This window comes from Mixophyes fleayi, chromosome 2 (genome assembly GCF_038048845.1).
Source record: "Mixophyes fleayi isolate aMixFle1 chromosome 2, aMixFle1.hap1, whole genome shotgun sequence".
Classification (NCBI taxonomy): Eukaryota; Metazoa; Chordata; class Amphibia; order Anura; family Limnodynastidae; genus Mixophyes; species Mixophyes fleayi.
In genome coordinates, this window is record NC_134403.1 from 327,767,878 (window position 1) to 327,786,132 (window position 18,255).

Genomic DNA, 18,255 nt, shown 5'->3' on the forward strand with positions numbered 1-18,255 from the left:
AAAGCAAATTGCAGATAAGAGTCTTGTGGGACCCCAGAAATTGCAAGTGGAGTGGAGTGAAGGATGTGCAGGAGAAGAGATTGTGATCGAGTGTCAAAAGCAGGTTCTGGAGAATTAGGATCACTTCCCTGTACTCAGTCTGTAAATAGATATTTGATTACTTTTGGGAGTATGGTCTCAGTGGATTGTTAGGAGTAGAAGCAGAGTCAGAGATGGAGTGAGAGAAGATAAGATGAAATAGGTGGTTGTACATAAGCCCTCAAGTAGTTTGAAGTCAAAGGAGAGAAGAGAAATAGGGCGCAGTGAGGTCTGGAGATTGTTTCATTAGGATTGGTAAGATGAGTGTGTGTTTAAAGGCGGATGATAATGTGAGAGACAGGTTGAAGAGATGAGCATGCAGTGGGGGAATAATGAGCAGAGAAGTTGGGAGGAAATAAGGTCGAGGGGACGGGTTGTTGGATGAGATGATTGCAGAGACTTCCTCTTCAGTTACTGGAGTGAATGAACCCAGGGTGGATTGGGGTAGTGTAGAAGATGATGGATGGGGTGTGTGGGTTTTGGCAGTCTTTGAAGTAGGTAACAAAGTCATAGGCTGTGAAAGAGGATGTAAGATGAGGTGCAGGTGATCAGAACAGTTAGTTCCACCACATTTCACAATATGAAAGTAAAAGACAAGTTGTTATATGAACTTCGTTTCAAATGGAAGCGTTTGCGACACCAGTTTTCCACCATCAACTGTAGGGAAACCCTGTTTCCTCCACTATCTATCTCAATCAGTGTCTTTCTGGATTGGATATGAAATGTCAACACTGTTATGACGTCAAGAGTCATGTGTACATGTTCATAATGTTGAAACAGTAAATATATCAACATTCCAGTGTAAACAATACGAACGGCAATACTAAAAAGATAAAAAAAAATAAAAATGTGCCCCCCTCACAAACAGTAACCAATCCTGGGCAGGTAATAACTGAATCGGTGGTGGGGGGGGGGGGGGGGGGTCACGCTGGTGAAGCAAACATTGTGGGGTTCCCCTGATTTTACTATTAGCAGCACTTTGTTTTGCCAACCTGGGCTGGTGGCACAATAGTAGGGAAACCCGCAGTGCAGGGTCCCTCTCCCTACCATAATGCCAAACCGGCTCCCAACTGGATTGCCTAGGGAGATTGGGTCTGCAAAAAACAAGTGTGCCCCCCTCCCCCCAAGATTTAACCGGCCCACTAGGGCTCTTCCCACATTCCTTGGGCAGTAAGAGAGGGGTAATAAAAGATAAATTATATGTATGAATACATTCTGTCCCTTGTGTACTATAGGTCCCAGCATCCCCAGGCTGCAACTAAGTGCTTATGTCGTGATTCTGGCACTTGCGCCAACTGCACCTGTACAGGTCAGGGGAGGGAAGGAAGGGGCATGCAAATGCAGGACGAGTACAGTAAAGGGGTGTTCACAAAAATGCGACCTGGGCAGACATGCAGAAACAAGCTGAGCAAGTTACTCCGATTTTGCTTCCAACATTGCCCCTGTGTGTTCATATCGATGGCGGATAGGGTGTTGGCAATCCTGTCCAAGACATGGTTATTTATACAAAATGACTTATTATGTTTATGGAAAATTCACTTTATTCAGTTTGTAACACTGTTCTGCTCAGAATACAGATCTTTTCTTTTTTTCATTACAAATAAAAGTTCTGTTACAATAAAGTTTTTTTAATTGTCCTTCAATAAGCTCAGAAATAACACCACATCATGTTATACAATTGAGGATACCTTTTTTTTTTCTTTTCTTTTAACAAGTTGGTTTTAGGTGTGTGCGTTGTGAATACACGGGTACTGGAATAAAAGCCTCACTTGTTTATGTCACATGGCTCATTGTGAAAGTGTTCTATGCTGGAATGTTTGTTTACCTACACCTGAATGTGAGGGTCACCATATACCAGAAACTTGTTTTTAAATCCTATACAGTTTGGCTCCTGTACTATACAATAGTTAGGAGTGCAATTTTTTTTTTTAGATATATTTAATTTTATGCTCGTAGGCGGTCTCCTTTCACAACAATTGGTGTAAATTTCCTCTGAATGGAGTATATAATATGCTTATATATTTACTCGTCTCTTCAAATGCAGATCATGCTTATTTAATAAAATATACAAAACATTGCCAGCAACAGAAACCTAATGTTTTCCACATTTGTACAAAAAAAAAAAAAAATAGAATCCTAATAGATTTCGCTCTTCAAAAGCAACTAAAATTCAGCTTTGTAAAATCTATTTACATTCCAAATTTTTGCACTGGGATTTACCCACACACAAAAAGATTATTATTCATTGACATTGTAGATTTTATACCCAGCATCTGATTGATCAGTATAGAATCACCAGCCTCCACCAATGTAAAGATCACAGGTAAATGACATGCAGTATATAGAGTCGCTGTAAAATGAACATGCTCGCTGGTAACAGCACTCTTACAAGGAACAGTAAAATGATAATGCATTCTGCTGGAGAAACGTATTGACCTGGATATTTAGCCAATACTAGGGGCACAGCTTTCCACCAGCTCGTGCGTTGTATTTTTCAGCTGTGTTTAAAAACATCCATCACACATTCCAATAATAAATAAAACACAGTCAATAGTGCTCTCCTCTATCGAGGAATACAGTGGAAGACTTGTACGGAGAATTCAAGTTATTCAGTTTTGGTGGGTTCCTTCTTACTAGACTTATATTCCTTTGCTATCTTCAACAGAGACAGCAAGATTGGGACAGCCATTGGCAAGAATAGAGGGATATAAATGGCAAATTTCTGATCGTCGGGAAAGTACAAAAGGTGAAGCAGCGAGGGGTCGAAGAAAGCCTTCTCTGAAGAGGTGATCGCTTCTTTGCTTGCTTTAAAGGCGTTCTCCAGTCTGCCAGCTTCCAATTCAGACAGAGCAATCTGAATAGAGGACACAGAGTGGTATACCTATGGAGAAACACACTTGTTATAGTCACAGCAATAAGAATACTGGTCCCCCTGCCCATGGTCAGTGTGAGGACATCCGAAAACCCTGTACTCTTGGTGAGGCCTGATTTATGTGCAGGGACATCTGTAAACAAGGAAGTGGAAAGTACAGTGCAATTTGCAAGCCGGAAGTTTGGCCTGACCATTGGACCATCATGTCTGTTCGCTATCTTAACAGCTTGTTCACATCATGCATTTATAATGCACTGCACATTCATGTAAGAGGTGCTGCCATGCGGATGGGCAGTGATAAAGTCACCAATATTTGGTATTCATGAGGCCAGCATGTTGTGACAGTAATATATAACATGAACAAGCCCAGAAGTTTTCATCAGTTTTAATATTACAGTAACCAACCTTCTTCAATGTATTATTTTGTTTACTGACCCTACCAGCGTGGGTGGGGTGCATAGAATGTGTTCTGTGGCCGATTTCTTAACTGGAAGAATATTTAAGTGTGTATTGGATATTTATATCTACACAATTACTATTATGAACATTTGTTTCTAACTATTGATAATTGGAGTTTCAGCTTCTGTTTTCACATGTGTTTATCTTGTATTGCATTTTCACAATGTCCCTTCTGATCACTAGCTCCTCTTTCCACTTAATATGCCTTTTCTTTGTTTCATACTCAAAAAAAACTTTATGTATTGTACCAATAAGGCAAGTTAAACTAGCAAGTGCCACCAATTACACAATGAAGCACATGGTGTCCTTGTGCGTTTTAGATCTGCCACTTTGTGGTATTATTGGTGTAGCACTCAATAAATTGAATCCAGCCCTTTTCCAATAAAACAATACACGTAGTTTGTGAACATTTTTACCCAGGTCATCGTGTTTAAACAGTCCTGAAGTATCCTTCTATACGTTTACAGGTGTCTTACTGGACAGTAAAGTCCTTTTCTCAAAGGTGACTCAGTCTGTCATCATAATATACAGTATATTGTGTCTTTTCAGCTACAGCCACTTAATAGCTAACTTATGGCAGACACTATAAGAGCATACGTGCACAAACCACAGAATCTTCACTAGTGCGAATGAGGGTTATCGGGCAAGGATTAGGGTGCACCAGACCGACACAAGACTTAATATGAATTCACAACAAGAAAACATACATAGACTAAGCAATGACAGAATTAGAGCTGTACAGGAGTAAGGTCAGGCCAGAATGCAGTCAAGCAATACAGAGTAGGAACAAGGCAGAAGCCAAAGCCACCCAAGGACTAAGGTTATAAACAGAATATTCTAAGCAGAAGATAAACCAGGCAGGAACTGAAGGAATAGAGCCTGAGGCAAAATGAGCCAGCAAAGTGCTGAAGACCAACATTTTACAGGAACAACTACCTGTGTATATGACAAAATCAAGCACCATCTAAACATTGCTAACACAAGTCTGTGCTTGTTAACAGGTGCAGGCAATAAACACAGGAGAAGCATCCAGAAGAGTCAATAATTTAACTAAAAACTGAAGTACAAATACAAAGAGCAAAATACATGACCAGACTACTTATATGCCATGAAATGGCTGAAGGTAACAAGTGATGGGGAGGAAAAGAATAAAAAAAAAAAAAAAAAAAGTGTGTTAAACCTGATCCGAACCAGTATTTTGGGTCACATATCTAATATAACAGAGCAAGAAAAGAATGTGTCTTGACCATATTAGTCGGACATTGCTGGACTCACCTCTGAGGCCACATTGTCATTAATCACTATGTTCCCTATCTCATCCAGAAGCTGAGCCAAAGAGGTCAATGTAGTGCTGACTGTAGCAATATTCTCTACAGCCCTCAGCCAGAGGAGTTTATCCAGCTCCCAGTCAGTCAGTCCTTCGTTCCCTGGGTTTTCAAGCTGGTAGTTCTCGGGCACATAGACCTTTGATATACCTAAAAGCAGCCTGTGGATTAACAGATCACAATACATAATAAGTCACAACATTAAATAACTAAACACATTATGTGCATGAAATATTTCTATTTCTATATTAGATGGAAAGAAGAGGTAGCTTACCGCAACTGTGTCAGGAAAACTTCCATCACTCTCACCATGTCAATATCAACACGTACCGGGAATACCAGCTCATCCGAATTTCCATAATCCACATTGTATATCTGAAAACATTATGTATTATGCAGAGAAGAGGACATGACAAATAACTAGAAAAACCACCACTAGGGTCGTTTTGTTTGACATTAAGGAGGAGATGTGGGCATCCTAGTGATGGTTTGAAAATACTTCGCTTGTAATAAAAAAAAAAAAAAAGGGATGGAAGTAGCTGAAAAAACAGAAAATCCTTGATAATGTCATCAAGAGCGTAAATGGCTGTTCAAGATGTAACAATTTTACATACAACACAAAATCTGAAGCAGATACCTGTATTCTAGCAGGTCTGACATAAGTAAGAAGTAAAATAAATGCCTTTGTAGATAAGCAACATACTAGGGTACTTTATTCTAGATTTGAGTAAAATCTCGGTCTAAGGCTGGGTATACACTAATGTCTGTTCAGTTGATTATCGGGCCAAACAAGAAGCGGTATTTCAGCCCAATATAACATTAATGTGTATGATGCAGTAATGAATGATCATTATAAAGCACATCGTATCATTTGATTTTTAAACCGGACTAAAAATGTTGTTCAACGATGGAACAAGGTTGATCCAATCCTGCAGTGTGTCTGCTCTCACAACCAGCAGTGTCCATAGATCTCTATGGAGTGTGCAGAGTCACAATCTTTTCAGCCGATGGTTATGACAGATGAAGAGCACTGAGTTGAAAGTAAATCATGTAAAATTGTGTTTATTGTGTACACATGAATCAGCATGCTGATAGAGACTATGTTTTTCCCTATCGTTGGCAAATTTGTTAAAGATATCGGGAGAAATTTTCTGCTGTGTGTACCCAGCCTTAGACAACAGGATAGGCTATATGGGGTTGTACAACTAAACAAATACAGGTGCATCACTAAGTATGGTATTTGTAATTATAATTAAACACCAAGCACTGTGGAATAGGTACAGTATATCTGATTAACTCACAGAAAGCTCTAATTAAGCAACAGCTTGGACAGCAGGCATTGTAAACAACATCCTGCTGTCTGACTTATCTGACTGCCTGCATTCTACAGCCCGTGTTCTGCTCAGAGCATCTTCTCATATTATTACAAATACAGTACTGAAGGGTGTTGTTCATTATTGTTTAACCAAATCATTCACTTGTTTTTTTCAATGAAATCACTTTTGAAATGCAGCAATTTGCTGATGTACTTACCATGATCCCGCCCCAGCGAGGGCTGTGAAAAGCATTGGATGGCACCCTTTTGGCTTCTTTGTCCTGGATGTAGAGGGGAGAATGAAAGTATTCCGGGACATACAGTAAGAAATTCAGCACTGGGTAGAGAGAGGCAGCACTGGAACCTGAAACCATAAAATGTAACAAATTATGCAAATTGCTAGAACCTTTAGATTGCATATGGACACTCTGTATAGTGAAACCATCTAGAACGGAAAATGGATATTAAAGTTCTAGATACTGTGCAGTTAATATGTGAAATACAATGTATTATCCAGTAACTGAGCCCCTGAATAATTTTATATAAAATTTCCAAATCAATCAATGACAGTAATGTAAAGTGTTTTGTGCTTGTCAATTTATAGTAACTTTACAAGAGTCCTTACCAAGTCTTGCCTCTACAGGGTTAATCACATGGGGCAGATTGTGTGCATTCAGGGTGTAGCTTGAAGTGTCCTTCTCATAACGAGGATTGACCCCAAGGATGGCATAATACAGGATCTAAAAACAAGCATTTAAGTGTACTTTCTAGTAACTATATTGTAAAGTTGGCTATAAGTAGTCATTATATTAAAAGATTATAATAGTATAAAGCAAGAATGGTCTTATTTATTTCGAATAATATGCTATTTGATAGCTTCTTTAAAAGGGAAAAACAAATCAAAGTAATTTTTCCTGTACAAAGGAGTAAAGAGAAGTCCAAATTCTTACTGACTTAAAGCAGAATTCTCAATTGTTTTTCCAGGCTACTATTATTAATTTATAATTCTGCACAGTTTCCAGTGTCATGTGACTACCAGGGCAACCACGGTCACATGGTACATAGTATATAAAAACAGAGAGGATTTGCAATGCCCCTCTGAGCTCTGTCTGCACTGTAAAATACTCCCACTGTTCCATAGAATGACGAGATACTGAATGCGTGTGTGCCTAGCAGCCCTACTTGCCTACCCTCCAGAGAGATATTGAAAAGGAGATAATTATTTGTAGGACAGCTAAGGAAACTGACTCTCTCATGCTTAAAAAGGTACTTAACTTGCTATTTACAGAAAAAAAACTTCTATGTGGGATAGCTGCTTTAAATTTGAAGGTATAAACTGAAGCAGTAACACAATTACTTTGCTTGTTAGTGATCGTTATAGAGACATTAGTCATGTCACGGTTGTGGACCCTGCCACACAAAATTCACCAACCTGGGAATCCACAGAAAAGTTAGCCACCGGCTGCAGCTTGTCCAGGAACGGCTGGATATACTGGTCTGAGGCACAACTTATGTTCCAGTTCAGGTAATGGGATTTTGGATCTGGGTTTAGCAAGGTAAACGTGATTTCATAGCCTGAAAAGAAAGAAGTCAATTCTTTAGATTTATGCCACGACAGCTTATGATTGGTTATTAATTATCTCCTGACCACAAACCCATTCTACTCCTTCACACACAGGTATTCATTCATGATACCCTATTCCCAGTGAGGAAATAGACAATTCTATATATGCCATGCAAAGAAAAGTGACGTAATGATGTCTGATGTGTACACAGCACAGCATAAAGGTCAATCGAACTATCCTGTACTATTTCCCTCACTCATCTAGACAACTCCTGAATGACCATATGACATAACATTGAATATAAGAATCTGAGCTGTGAAGGTATTTCAGAGAGCTGAATACAACAGTACAGAAAGAGAACCCCTCTCCTCCCACAAAGATGTTGGTGATCTGTGTCTGTACCTGGGCTGGACTTGAATGCTCTCCTGCTGTTCTCAAAGTCATCTTTATTGAATCTGTCAGTGGAGATCCTATCAGACAGCGCAGCTATGACAGCCTGCTCTGTAAAGGACATGGTTTGTATAACATGCTCTACTTTCCTATACAGGGTACGGCGGATGTCTTCTGTGTTGAGTGATGGATCCAAAGAAAGTTTAACAAAAAATCTTCTGTGCTTACCAATGTAGACACTGATCCCCTAAAAATAGCAATACAATGAGCAACAAAGTGCACCTATCAATATGTATTAAAGAAGCAAGAAACATAAAATACAAATTGCCTTATATTACTTAAGTCACCAAACACATCCACAAATAAAGTAAGTAAAGTGTTCGGTCAAAACTGTACCTGAAATATCTTCAGTTCTATCACATTGCAAGATTTGCTCCTTTTTTTTTGGAGGGGGGGGGGGGGTTATGGGATTGGGGCATGTCCTACTCATTCACTATTAAGATTTACTTGGGCATGATAAATTACTTGATGGAACAATGACCTAGGTTCATCATCCCAGCCTTAAGGTATAGAGTGGATACTCGTTTTATGATTTGGTCAAACTGCTCAGAAACTTAGAGTTATTTGACAACTGTGCTAAACAACTACATATGCAGAGCCTGTGTGTAGGCTTGTACTTCCCTATTTTTTTTATCTGTCTCTTTACTTTCATACTAACATTTCCTTGCTAGTGCCAGTAAGTCCATAATGGAACTGAAAGACAGATACAGCAGCACTGATGTAGAGTTGGATGCAATTTACACTGAAATCGTAAGTGTAAATTGCATCCCATAATTTACACAGGATTCCAAGTCGCACGGATCTTTAGAATACTGGTCGCTATAATGGTGAAGGTTCACCAATACGGGAGTTTATACAGCCATTCTTGAACTATTTTGAGGATAATGTTCCAATGTGTAGACAGATCCACAGTACCTGAGGGAAGAGGGCTGTAGTTTCTGGTAGAATATACAGTGAGAGAGACCCCTGTGCTCCTTTGCTTAGATGTTGAAGAGCTTTATCCACTTCTGCAAAACAGACAAGTGTAAATCTAGCATTTACCTCTTATCATATTGAGCAATTACATTTATATATTGGAACTCAAATCACTAAAATGCTTTTAACTCATTATTAATACACAAGTTTGGAAAACTCAAAGAGCACTTAATGGATTAATTAAATTAAAAATCAAACAATGATGGATACATACAAGACATATTTAATTTTACAAATTTAGGCTAGCCTTAAAAGACCGCTCTTACGGAGTAGATTAAGAAGCTAGTATGTTCTAGTAGGAAAGGAGGGTGGTGTAGACAGATCCCAAGGATGTACAGTACAACAAAGAATATAACATGCCTTTTTATTGTCATTTTAGATTGTACTTTTTAATTCTCGTATCACAGCTTTGCAGACACTATCAATCAGCACACAGACAGCAGAACTTGTTATACATCCGTCTTCCAGACTTTTACCACAAATCCCCACTACTGTATACACAGGTGTAAGACCTGACAAATACAGTAGTCTGTAAAGTTTAACATGATGCCCTTTTGTGGCAAGTGCTGAAGACAACATATAGAAACACTGCACCTGATAGACTCTGCAGTGACAGAACCTCATCCTCCTCAACGCTTGTCCTTCTGTATTTGAACTCGTAGCGGGAATTGAAACTGGTATGAGCTGTAGTGAGGACACATTTAACAATATCACTCGTTTGTACTGTGCACAGTAAAGAAAATGCCATCTACTGTCAGCGATTGTACAGCAAAGGCCAGCATGTTTGTAATTGTTAATGCAAATCACAGTGCACTCAGGTTTTGACTGTAAGCAGCCATAAACATTACCTTAAAGTCTGCATAATATTTATTATATATATATATATATACACACACAGACAAACATATACACACAATTTCTGAAAAAAAAAAAAAAAGAGAAACAAATATAATTTAAAAGTTGTCCGAAGCTTGTCTTTTAAGATCTGTAATGGAAATCATAAACTGCAACAGCAAGGAATGATCACATTTACTGCAAACAGAAATAAATGCCTTACCTATTTCATGCATGGTTTGACATACTGCACAGAAAATTATTGACACTCTGTGTTTGAAACCCCAAATAGAATGACACAGCTAGCTGTTAGTAACACTCTAATACAGATCAAAAATGAAAGACAGTCACTGTGGTTTCTTTTTTAAAGATTGAAATTACTTAGGGTTGGTGTCAACTAGCAAATTCAAAGTGTGAGGTATTCGTTCATATTGTGAACATTTAAGCTTACAAACAGACATCAGGGGGTAAATGTATCAATATGCGGGTTCTTCAACACCCACGGGAAGTTAACCCTTTACAATGCAGCGCCGCTTGAAGTTGAATCGCGGAAGAGGCTGAACACGCGAGTGTTGAAGAACCCGCATATTGATACATTTAGCCCCAAGGGTCAATATTTTTACAAGCTAAATAAAGTTAAAAGGAATTGCTTTGTGGAATAGAGGACAGCTGAACATTGACCATCAGGTGAATAGGTTTTGACAGCTGTGTTCTCAGGAGTATGGAATATATCATGTAAAAAAAAAAAAGACAGCTACATAGGGGGAACATGAGCAAGCCGCAAACAGAGAACATGAAACCACCAACATAGGGCACTATATGTAGAAGGGATGGCCTGGTCCCTCCCAAAGGACTATCAGAAGGATGTGCAGACTAGCAAAATACCAGTGCTGAGCTGATCATAATACCTCTGTATAGAGCAATAGCTCTTAGGTAAGTGGAGTACAGACTACAAAAACAGATATTGAAATGATTTAAACCCACGCTACTATATCACAGGGGCAGCAAGCTCTATTGTTCCTTCTGTGAGGATACCAGGGAGACAAATGTTTTACTGCATAACTACCATTTTTAATCACCTAAATATACAGCAAGACAAATAAGATAGTAGATAGTCATATACATTATACAGGCTTATTATTAGGACACATGAAGAGTGGATCCTTGTGCATGGAAGAACTAAGTACTAATTTCTCTTTGTAACCCACAACTGGAGACATGACAGGAAACTTGTATTCAACACGGATATCGTAGAATACACTGCGTTGGCCCCCACTGAGGAGAACCAAATGCAGTAATGGTAAATTGATCCCAAAAAACCCTAAGCAGTACAGGAGAAACAGAATATTGAGACAACTCCTCACCATTACGGCTACATTTCCTGGCCAGCCTAATTAACCATGCTAAATAGTGACAAACAGAACTAGAAATTGCTCTGCCAGGACAAACTTGTATAGCAATCCCCCCCCTAAGTCTGCAAGTAGATGCAGGTACAGAAACCAGATAACAATTTCTTAAAAATACCTCATATGAGGGAGGTTTAAACAAGATTGAAATATCTCACAGTAGCACAAGGCTAGAGAAAGGGTAAACCCCAACCACAGCTGCCTAGTAGTTGGCAGGGAACTAAAGCTAGGTAATGACGAGAGGGATACTGGTAATGAACAGCATAAACTCCCAGCGGAATCACAGTACCACATGAATAATGAGTAGTGATCGGAGTAACAGAAACAGCCCTCCATCACTGCTATGTCACTCCAATGTGGCCCAGTGAAGAGCTCGCTTCTGGGAAATGGTCATGAAGAATCGCAACAGATTCATGTGAAAAAAATAGATAAATCAACCAGAGATGGAGTGGGCCAAACTTATTTATTAACACTTATTTATATAGAAACATAGAATTTGATGGCAGATAAGAACTGCTTGGTTCATATTTTAACCTATGGTAACATTAAATCCTATTTGATCCTTAATTATTTGTAAACATATCCTTTTGTCTACTGTATTAGCCTCTACCACCTCTGAGGGAGACTATTCCATTTATCCACTATCCTTTCCTCTGAACTTCCCCCCAGTGTCAGTGCATGTCCTCGTGTTCTAATACTTCTCTTCCTTTGAAGAAGGTTTCCCTCCTGCACCTTGTTAAAACCCTTGATATATTTGAAAGTTTCTATCATGTCCCCCCTTTCCCTTCTATGTTCCAAACTATACATAGTAAGATCTTTTAGTCTTTCCGGGTACGTTTTTTGCTGTAGGCCATGCACCATTTTAGTAGCCCTTCTTTGTACGTCTCTAACGTATTTATATCCTTCTTGAGATACGGCTTCTAGAACTGAACACATTATTCTAGATGAGGCCGTACCAATGACCTATACAGTGACATTATTACTTATTTTCTGCTACGGATTCCACACCCTATGCAACCAAGCATCTGATGCCTTTCTCATCGTTTTCATACATTGCTTACCTGTCTTTAAGTCCCTGAAATAGTGACTCCTAGATCCCTTTCTTCCTCAGTAGTTTTCATTTTAGTTCCATTAATACTATATTTAGCCTTTGGGCTTTTGAGGCCCAAGTGCATGATTTTGCATTTTTTTTTAGCATTAAACTGTTACAGCAACATATAGCCCCTACAAAGCTCTTTAAAGAGAATATTTAATCATTCGCCATCAGTTCTGTAACCTGATCATATGTCTTTGGAATGTGGGAGGAAACCTACACAAACACAGGAAGAACATACAAACTCCACACAGATAGGGCCATGATCTGAATCAAACTATGACCCAATGCTGTGAGAACAATGCTAACCACTGTGCCACCATTCTGTCTTGAACACCATCCCTCATTCTACGCTATAGGGGAAACGAATGACTCAGTTTGTACTAAATCTGATGCTTAAAGGACCAGGATACATTAGGGTCCTGCATCATCATCACTAATGCAAAAAGCGAAGAAAAAATAATTAAAAAGTAGACGCAGAGACAAATCTTTTCCGTCATATTTCAGGTGTCAGCAAAACCAAAGACAAACAAACAGTATTTTTTAGGGGGAAACAAAATAAAATCTGTTTAAAAATAAATAAATAAAAAAGAGCACTTAGACTGTAGTGGTCAAATGGATGAGGCAAGCTAAAGAGGAGGACGTTTTGTGTTAAAGTATCCAAATGCCTGTGAATGGAACTTAATGAGAACTTCACCCAAATGTAAAATCTTCCCAATAGCCTTTCCCCGTTTCTCTCTGGCAGTCAGCTGGAAAAAAAGTTACTTTACCGGAGCCAGCAGATGTGTGTATCTTCTGAAGAGCTCCGATATTCAGCATGGGAATCTTGATATCCTATTCATCATCACTTATTTATATAGCGCCACCAATTCCATATCGCTGTACAGAGAATATTTTTCATTCCCATCAGTTCCTGCCCCCTTGGAGCTTACAATCTAAATTCCCTAACACACACTCATAAGTGTTAATTTTGTTAGCAGTCAATTTACCTACCAGTATGGTTTTGGAATGTGGGAAGAAACTAGAGCACCCGGAGGAAACCCACGCAAACACGGGGAGCACATACAAATTCCACACAGATAAAGCCATGGGCGGGAATTAAACTCATGACCCCAGTGCTGTGAGGCAGAAGTGCTAACCACTAATCCAAAACGTTAAAAACACCCCTATTGATAAAAGGTGGCAGAGGTTTTGGAAGCCTAGTGGGAGGGGGTAAAATAATAGATACCAATTAGAGTAAAACAAAGGAAAAATAACACAGTAAGCAGACAAAATTTGGGTGTAAAATATACTTGCTTGTGAGTAGTTTAACAGTGACAAGAGAAAAATGAACAATATCCTTCTACAAACAGTGATTTACACATCATTCACACTACAGGATGAGAGGCAAACAAACAAACATGTTTTATGCATTCATTATATGGGCCTCCTATCAGCCAGGGAGTGATACTCACAGTTTAGTACGGTCTCTTTCTCATGTAAATCTGAAGCAGGGATTCTTCTTTGCTGTTCTGCTGTCAGTGTTCCTCTAGAAAATATCACCTCTATGGGGACTGTGAGCTGGAGCTGATACATAGGTTAAAATTAGAAAAGGTTATGCTATACACACTGCATATATGTCACTGAAAATATTGATATAAAACAAAAGTCACATAAAAAGGTGGAAAAAAAAATATGCAACTACAGTTGTCGCTTAACCTGAATTTCACCAATAAGAATATCAAATTATCTCTCTATCAAATTACCGTCCCATCTCTCAGCTGCCGTGCCCCTCCAAGCTTCTATAGAGACTTGCCTACACTCGCCTCACACGCTTCCTTTCCGCAAACAACCTGTTGGATCCTCTTCAGTCTGGCTTTCGTTCTCAACACTCCACAGAGACTGCGTTGACTAAGGTTGTCAATGATCTGATCACTGCTAAAACTAAACGCCATTACTCTCTCCTAATTCTCCTGGATCTCTCAGCTGCATTTGACACCGTTGACCACTCTCTTCTAGTACAAACGCTGCAATCCCTAGGGCTTCAAGACACTGTTCTATCCTGGTTCTCATCCTACCTTTCTAATCGCTCTTTCACTGTTAATTTCTCTGGGGCCACCACTGCTCCGCTTCCTTTATCAGTTGGAGTACCGCAAGGCTCAGTGCTAGATCCGCTTCTCTTGGAAATCTAATAAGTTCCTTTGGATTTCAGTATCATCTCTATGCGGATAATACCCAAATTTATCTATCCTCTCCTGATCTCTCGACATCTGTGTTGTCCCGTGTAACTGACTGTCTTTCTGCCATTTCATCTTGGATGTCCTCTCGCCAACTCAAACTTAATCTTTCTAAAACAGAGTTAATAATATTCCCACCCACCAACATACCTGACATTTCTATCTCTGTTGATAACATGACCATAAATCCCACCCCACAAGCTCCCTGCCTAGGTGTAATCCTTGACTCACACCTATCCTTTGTTCCCCACATTGACTCTATGGGGGGTATTCAATTGATGGCGGGATCGCCGAAAATCCCGCGCTTGAAAATGATTACGTTAATACGGTAATATCTCGCTGGATTTCAGCTGGCGGCTCCCTGAGCTGCCAGCTGAAATCCAGCGAGTAAATTACTGTATTAACGGTATTTACGCGCATGATTACCGTATTAACGGTAATATTTTTCGAGCGCGGGATTTTCGGCGATCCCGAATATGCCCCTATATCTAAATCATGTTACATACATCTCAAAAACATTTCCAGAATTCGCACATATCTCACACAAGACACTGCAAAAACCTTAATTCATGCACTTATCTCCAGCATTGACTATTGCAATTCCCTCCTTACTGGCCTTCTCAAAAACAGAATCAAACCCCTACAATCTATTTTGCACGCTGTGGAAAGATTGATTTTTGTTATTCCTCTGTATGTCTCTACACTGGTTGCCTGTTTTCTACCGAATCCAATATAAAATACTCTTACTAACCTAAGCTTTCTCTGAAAACCCACCTCTTCAGACAAGCTTATAATATTCCTCAACCACCCTCTTAACCTCACTACACTACCCTATTAACACCTGTTATACAACTACCCCTTGACCAACATTGTTGTGTGACAGGATCATTTAGCTTATGAGTCACTTTTACCTCAGTCTGGCTGGGCCGACTGCAAATGTAGTCTGGCTGGGCCGACTGCAAATGTAGACTTAACCTCATGTGCCAAACTCCCATTGTCCAATAGATTGTAAGCTTGCGAGCAGGGCCTTCTCACCTCTTTGTCTGTTTTTCCCAGTTTGTTTATTAGTTTACTATGTTTGTCCCCAATTGTAAAGTGCTACGGAATATGTTGGCGCTATATAAATAAATGATGATGATGATGATGAATAAGGCAGCAATAGGAATGTCTGATTTCTTTATTTACAGAAAAGAGGACAAAAGGTGAAAAAAGGCGATATGCGATAATATACACCCCAACTCTAAATTCTATAAGAGGCAATGCACCGCTACTACTATTAATTTGAAAGATATTTTAAGTCACTGAGGCATTATATGACAAAATTAAGGATAAGGGACACAGACTGGGTGCTTTTAAAGTTACTTAAAACGATTAGACAGCAGTCATGGCTGAGACTATCAAAATAAACATTTTCCTGGCTACTAGGCTAAAACAGGAGGTGCAGAACTTTAACTGTGCATGCAGCACCCATTTTATTCTGATAGCTGGGGCGGATGAATGATTTGGGCATGAAATCTCCTTAAATAGGCCTGCTTTGTACTGAAACAATTGTACAGAGCCCCCCCTTTAAATATGTTTTAACAGACATTTGAATAGTTATATAAAAAGGGAACACTGTATTATGTATTACCCTTTCTTCACAATTATTTAGTAAGATATTTTGGGACACTCATAATATTTAGGATGTTTTTTTATTTTGCTATAATGGAGCACAGTTGGAAATAATTATGTGTCATGGGGCGCTAAGTGGTTAGCACTTCTGCTTTACAGCACTGGGGTCATGAGCTCTTATCTGTGAGGAGTTTGTATGTTCTCCCCGTGTTTGCGTGGGTTTCCTCCCACACTCCAAAAACATACTGGTAGGTTAATTGGCTGCTAACAAATTGACCCGTGTGTGTGTGTGTGTCTGTGTGTCTGTGTTAGGGAATTTAGACTGTAAGCTCCAATGGGACAGTGACTGATGTGAGTGAGTTCTCTGTACAGCGCTGCGGAATTAGTGGCGCTATATAAATAAATGGTGATGATGATGATGATATGTCACTCTCCGTGGCATGGTGCCAAAATGGAATGGAACTAGGTCTCAAAAAATCAGCAGTACAGAGGAACAACATTTAAAGCAGGCCTGTCAAAAGAGTTTTGTTTGCTTTACTACACAGAGCCATGTGTACCTTGGAGAGAGCATTTTATTCAGTGTGCTATGCTGTCACCAGTTCACAACAGAAGAGTGACATGAAAAGAAAGCCAGCCCAGGAGTGAACACGGTTCAGTATGACAACTGAACTCGAACACGGATTTGGCTAGATTACATAATATAAGACCGTTTCCTCTACATGTAATAAAGAAACAAAAAGAGAACATTAAACAGCACTAGAGGACCTGCTGCCAGGAATACCAGCTATTCTCCATCAAGTCAGATTTAGCTTTAAAATTTATGATTGCAAAACTTTTATCTACTATTAATGAGTTTTAAAGATTCCCGAGCTCTTCACATACCAGCCAACCTGACTTACATTTCCTGCTTTACCAAGTGCAACATTTTACACAACAACTGCATTCTGCTCAGGTTATCACAACTGTAATAGGAGACATCTTTCCGGGTGTGTGTCAGGCTTCACCAATGATCAACACAGCAGGAACTTATAATAGTGTGAACTTAATGTGCGCTTGTCCTTTTTTAAGCCTAGTTATATAAGGATCACCCACCCTAGCTGACGGAGCCTCAGTAATATGACATGGAAGCACGAAGGGAAACATCCTTCACAAACCATCCCCACAAAATATAAAGTATATCTATTATCCAGCTGCTCATACCTGTAGGAGGCCCAGCTGGCTGATCTCGGAGTAAGGCAGAGAAGCCCGGTAAGTCTCGGTTGTCTTCCACCAAAGGGGTAACCCCACCACGGCGGCGACGAGTGCAATGGAGAGGGCGGCCCGTCTCCCTCGGGAAGCCTCTGTGAAGCAGAAAGTGCATCATTCATTCCATAATTCATTCAGGGCTTTACAACATAACGAGATATCGGTACTCACCAACCGCAGCAGCGGCTGTCATGGGAGCCACCATTTTGTTTCCGCTTGTCAAGCCGGCTGCTTAGTGACTTACTGGGATAACAGCCAATCACAGCTCTAATCTTCTATGTCGTATCGTTTTTATGTCTCCAGAGTTTTACCTGTTGATCAGCAGAATCAGCCATTTTTATGGAGACTACGGCAAATACAAACAAACTTAATCGACGCAAGCAAAATGGCGCCTTAGTGGAGTCAGCGCGGAAGAGCTCAGTGCGTTCTCTTGTAAGTTAGACTTTGAGTTTGCGGTAGGAGATAGAGCTGTACAACATCCCCCCTGTATCAAAATACCACTGAGGACGAACCGCGTTTTCTATTCAGCGTTATCGTTTCCCCATTATATAGTAGGGCTGTGTACTTAATTATGTTAGTAATAAATAGAAATATATATATATATATATATATATATATATATATATATATATATATATATATATATATATATCATACTTGCCAACTCTCCCGGATTGTCCGGGAGACTCCCGCATTTTGCAAGAGTCTCCCGGACGAGTGTGGCAATCTCCCTGATAGGAAGGGGTAAAAATTTAGTTTAAACGCCGCGATTCACCCGGAATCGCGGCGTTTAGCCCCGCCCCCACTGTAA

General features: G+C 39.6%; 1 protein-coding gene across 1 annotated transcript; it reads right to left on the reverse strand.

Annotated features, from left to right (window-relative positions):
* Window positions 1-1,763: 1,763 nt before the first annotated feature.
* PIGS (phosphatidylinositol glycan anchor biosynthesis class S) lies at window positions 1,764-17,705 on the reverse strand. Its single transcript, XM_075196804.1, has 12 exons — window positions 17,616-17,705; window positions 17,400-17,539; window positions 13,827-13,938; window positions 9,634-9,723; window positions 8,980-9,071; window positions 8,017-8,251; window positions 7,482-7,624; window positions 6,675-6,789; window positions 6,268-6,413; window positions 5,009-5,109; window positions 4,685-4,895; window positions 1,764-2,959 (listed from the first exon to the last, which is right to left on the reverse strand). The coding sequence occupies exons 1-12, from the start codon at window positions 17,647-17,649 to the stop codon at window positions 2,684-2,686; spliced, it is 1,695 nt and encodes a 564-aa protein (XP_075052905.1). The 5' UTR covers window positions 17,650-17,705; the 3' UTR covers window positions 1,764-2,683.
* Between the last annotated feature and the right edge of the window lie 550 nt (window positions 17,706-18,255).